The sequence below is a fragment of the Lactuca serriola genome, chromosome 4 (genome assembly GCF_051521515.1).
Source record: "Lactuca serriola cultivar US96UC23 chromosome 4, Lser_US96UC23_V15, whole genome shotgun sequence".
NCBI lineage: Eukaryota > Viridiplantae > Streptophyta > Magnoliopsida > Asterales > Asteraceae > Lactuca > Lactuca serriola.
This window is the reverse complement of record NC_136411.1, coordinates 368414992-368420136: the sequence shown is the minus strand read 5'-3', so window position 1 is coordinate 368420136 and position 5145 is coordinate 368414992. Positions and strand designations below refer to the sequence as shown.

General features: G+C 35.8%; 1 protein-coding gene across 1 annotated transcript; it reads left to right on the top strand.

Moving 5' to 3' along the window:
- Nucleotides 1-1475: 1475 nt before the first annotated feature.
- LOC145097692 (uncharacterized) lies at nt 1476-3964 on the top strand. The gene is made up of 5 exons (XM_079035327.1): nt 1476-2348; nt 2438-2486; nt 2586-2797; nt 2898-3005; nt 3595-3964. Exons 1-5 carry the CDS (start codon nt 2035-2037, stop codon nt 3821-3823), a joined length of 912 nt encoding a protein of 303 aa, XP_078891453.1. The 5' UTR covers nt 1476-2034; the 3' UTR covers nt 3824-3964.
- Nucleotides 3965-5145: the final 1181 nt, after the last annotated feature.

The following is a 5145-nucleotide window of genomic DNA, read 5'->3' as shown; positions in this document are numbered from 1 at the left end:
CATTTGGGTCCAATAAGGAAGTCCTAGTCCAAAGTGGACCTAAACAAGAACTTCTAGGGTTTCCAATTGTTTGATGACTATTTGTAGTACTTGTATGATGTATTTGATTGATGTTTTTGATGTCATAATAATAGGTATCACACATGCTCTTAAGTTTTTGATTCACATTAACTTGAGTATAGTGATTACAAGACACAGAATTCCTAGTTGTGACAGTGGGCAAGGTTGCATATCGCTTGGATTTGCCGGATGAGCTTAGCCAGATTCACAACACCTTCTGTGTATCACAGCTTCGGAAGTGTGTCACTGACGAGTCCACAGTCGTTTCTTCAAACGACATTTAAGTGGACGAGAGCCTAAATTATATTGAGAGGCCTATCGCGATTTTGGATAGGAGGACTAAGGGTCTTCGGAACAAGGAAGTGAAGCTTGTAAAGGTGCAATGGCAGCACTGAAGGGGCTCCGAATGGACATGGGAGCCGGAGGAGGAGATGCGGGAGCATTACCCCTATCTGTTTGCATATGCGGACTTCAATGACGAAGTCTAGTTCAAGTGGGGGTAAGTTGTAACACTACAAACCAAGTGTTTCCTTTGAAGCCCTTGAAAATTTAAAATGTTGCATAAGAAGTCCCTTAAGTACGCTGGGAGTACTCATAGGTACACTTAGCGTATTATGTAATAATGATCGCGGAGGGGCAACATGTACGCTTGGTATATGTGACAGATGTCCAAACACTAATTTCCGGACTTGAACCCTATATAAGAATCCTTATCTCATTTGAGCCTCACCCTAATCAGCCTCTTTCACCTTCAAACGTCTCTGAAAACCCTAAAACCATTAGAGAGTGAATAAGACCCTGGGGGAGGGGGGGGGGGGGGAGCCCACGACATCCTTATATGTTTATGTATGTGTTATGTAGTATGATAGATACTTATGTGATATATGATATGCTAGTTGATTATGTATGTTATTGCATGGAAGACACCGACGGAGCCCGTGGCAGTTGGATATAAGACCATGTGGGGGAGCCCATGACATTCCTAGGAAAAGACCATTTGGGGGAGCCCATGACATGAAGGTATAAGACCCTGAGGCTCGGCAATAAACCTACAGGCTCGTAACCGAACCTAGACAGATAAAATATAATATGTCTGAAAGAAAGAAAAAAAGACCATCTTTCTCGCTCATCGGTTTTAAAGAGATAAAGAGTGTTGTAGGGAGTTGTAGCATGTGTTACAACATTGCCATTTCATATTTTTATGCCTAAACATAATATGATGATATGGAACGGTGATGTGTTTAGAAAATAATTTCTTTTTTTAAATCAAATATATTTTTATTTAACTATCTAAATAAAATAAAACATGAAAAGAATACAAGTTGCTAAAGCTAAAAGTACAAATGTTTGAAGTTGAAATACTTCAATGGTGGGGACCACGTATCTTCTCATTCCTCTGGTAAGGCAAAGAGCTGCTCACTCTTAGAAAACCAACTTAACACATATATAGGGAGTGGAAATGCTTAGCGAGGGAGGGTGGTAATGAGGCTTTAACAAATGCCCAGCGAGGGAGGGTGGTAACGAGCCACTAACCAGCTGCTGGAAGTAAGAGTTTCTGTTCTTCTGTATACTTCTCAACAACCCCCAAATTTGCTTTCAGTTGGATCACAGTCTCGAAATCGTCGATTTTAGTCTCAAATTAGCTGATTCTCGACCTTGTTTGTGTTGTAACGGTAATACAGCTTTTGATTCACCGAAAACCATTGAAATTTGCAGTTATTGTTTTTGCATTGTTGGGGAAATTTGAAGTTGTTTCATGCAGTAGTGTTTTTAGGGTTTGAGTCCGTGTTGTTTTCTCTCTGAGTTGTTGATTTAGGTTTTAGAGTTCGTTTACAATCTGTAATTTCAGTTCTATATGTTTGCTAGGATTGTGTTGTTATTAGGGTTTGAGTATGTGCTTATGTTGTACTTTGGTTTCGTTGAATATTCCTTCTTCCTTTATGATTTCCCTCCCTGAAGTACATAGGTTAACTGATGGTCACTGAATGTCAAGCCCTCACATCTGCATACGAAAACTACAAAAGCGTACTCGCGTCATCCGCTATAAAAGAAGATCATTTAGTGAAATCCCCATTTTACCCTCCTCTTCAAGACCCTTCTCAGCTTCATAAAAATAGTTCATTTGTCCAGATGAATTTAGCAAACACAAGTCAATATGGAACCAATTCGGTTGGTGTTAATCAAGATTCAATTATTTCTAAATCAAAAAAACGTAAATTTCCTATCTATGAGCTTCTCCCTTGGCATAAAGAAGCAACACAAGGTTCTAGAAGACTTCATGATACAAGGTATATATATATATATGTGTGTGTGTATATATTGACATACTATAAAAAACGTCAAAGTTTTTTTGTTTTTGACAATTTTGCCCTTGCAGCATTATGGAAGTGGAATGGGGAGAGGCTGGAAATCGGGTACCTGAACAGGTGTGTTTTGGTGGTTGACCAGAGAGTTGACTTTTTTTTGGTGTATTGATACTTGTTCTAATTTGTAAATGGTTGTTTAATTATATATTATTTTAACAGATGAAAGAAGGTCAAGGGGGTAAAAGTGAAACATTAAAGAGAAGAATAATTTCAACAACACAACTTATGCAAGTTTTATTTAGGCCTACGCCTTTTAAACTTCTGTTAGATGATGCTTTGGAATGTTATGAAATTGTAACATACTTTGCTGCTAGATTAGCACTTGGTGATGCATGTAGTTTGGCAAATCATCCTCATCATATTTCTGAAACGTAAGTATCATTTTTTTTTTTTTTTAATTTGTTATGAATGTGAAATCTTGAAAAGTTGGAAAATTTGATTCTTTTTTTTTTGCTGACGTGGCAAATCCAGGTCAGCAGGGAAAAAGGTTGTATCCAAGGGTAGTGATGATCAGAATCTTTCAAGGGTTGTAGAAGATTTCATTGATAAATCAAAGAAGATAGAAGATGTGCTTTTGAGGTATAAACACAATCCACCATTTTTTATGTTAGTAAACTTCCAATTTAACCATTTTTAGGTTAAAATGGTTTAATTGGAAAAATATCTAAAACTTTATTTTTGTTTGATTGGAAAAAATAAAGTACAAGTAGTTAGTTAAACTGCAAAACAGCTCAAAATACTTTGGTTTTTGTGTAATTTGTTAATAAAAGAAATTAAAAGGTTGTTACATTTGATTTTTACTTTTAGTTTTTTCCATTTGACACTTTCCTTTTTCGGGTAAATTTTTTTATTTTATACCATTTGACCTAAATACTTTTTTAGTAAAAGATATAACTCGAATCAACCCACTTTCAGCTTCAGATTCTCCCATTGACCTTTTTCTGTTTTAGATAAATGTTTTAGATTTTTCCCACTTGACGTTTTCCTTTATTAGGTAATATGACTTTTTATCAAATCAACCCACTTTTTTTTTACCATTTGACCTTTTAATTTTATCCATAAATAAAATACAACTCAAAAGCCAAATCAACCCAGTGTCAAAAATTGGTTAAATTACATTTCCATTTTGTAATTCTGTTTTCATTTGTGTATAAAAATGGAAATGAAGGTTGGAGAATGGAGGATCAGTTCTTGAAATAAGAATGGAATCCCAAGATTTAGAGAGATTTTCAGTCATCAACCGATTTGCCAAGTTTCATAGCCGGGCACATATGACGGCGGCACCAGCCGACACCACCACCACCACCGGCGTCCCTAAGCTATATCCTCAAAGATATGTGGCAGCTAGTCTGATGCCTAGGGTAGTACCCGAAGGGCATAATTGTCTTTCACTATGATTGTTAAATTTTCTGAGTCTTGTTTTTTCTTTTTAGGGTTATTTGCTCATTTGGTTGTCTAACTTCACTTTTGGATCATGTTTTTGAACCGAAAGTCAACTGATGTCAATTTTGACAAAGTATATATATCTTTCTTTTGTACATGTCAATCAAACAAACAGTGAGACGTCAGACTAGTGTAATCTAATGCATGTCAAACACAGTATAATCTCATAAATATTAAAGATATGCTTGTGTGGTTATTAAAACAATCGAGTAGGTGTTGTGAGTTTTGGTTTTTTGGTTGTTTTGTGTAGAAAATTTGGAGTTTGGAAATTAACGAATGGTCAAAGTCAAACTAGTAAGGGTAATTCGGTCATTTTGGTTGGTCCTATTCAATTTTCTTTAGACTCCTTGTCACATTGTGTGTTAAGGGATTTATATTTTACAACATGGATTGATTCATTTTATTAAGTGTTGAAATTAGCAAAGTAAATTTTAAAGGTAAGTTTGAAGATTGGGATGTACTTATTTGGGGTATGGTGTGAGCTTTTATGACGTTGATTTGTCTAACAGGGTACGCTTTTTTTTCCAAAAAAAGAAAGTGCATTTAGTGGGTAAGCAAATGAATTACAAATCCTTTGAAAACTGAAATGACATAACATAATTGTTTGTTTGAGTTAGGTGAGCATGGTGCATGTTTTAGGTAAAAAAACGCACCTTTGGTACCTGTTACAATTGTTACTGACTAACAATGTTAGGCAATTTGATTACAGCTTGATTAACATGGTTTTCGTTGTTTATCAACACTACTCATTCAGTTTTGAAAAATATATTCATACATATAGCAACTAAGACAAACTATGGGGTGTTTAAATGTGTGTGGTAGGTTGACTTTGATAAATTAGTTACGAGGTTGGGCATTTAGGCCATCAAGTATGGTAAGCTTTTTGACGCGTGAAACTAAGCTGGCAAGGGGGTGTACTGTGTTTACACGTGAACACCGACCTCAGCTAGGGTGAGTGTGATGCAGATTGACACCGGTTACGGGCTCTAACGCTCAATGTGATTGGATGTTTGCTTTTTTGACCAGTTATTCCCATTTACTCCACTTGATAGTTTATATTTATTAAAAAAAAATTCTTTTCAAAATTAAAACCTCACCTATATATACAAACACAATACACATCAAATATTTTACAACAACTACAAAAAAATCACACTCAACAACAACAATATGAATAATTTTTTGGATGTCATTTCTTCTTCTTCTTCATCTGATCGGTGACGATGAGTTGGTTATGCACACGTTGTTTTCTGCGGCACACGACATTGTACGTCAG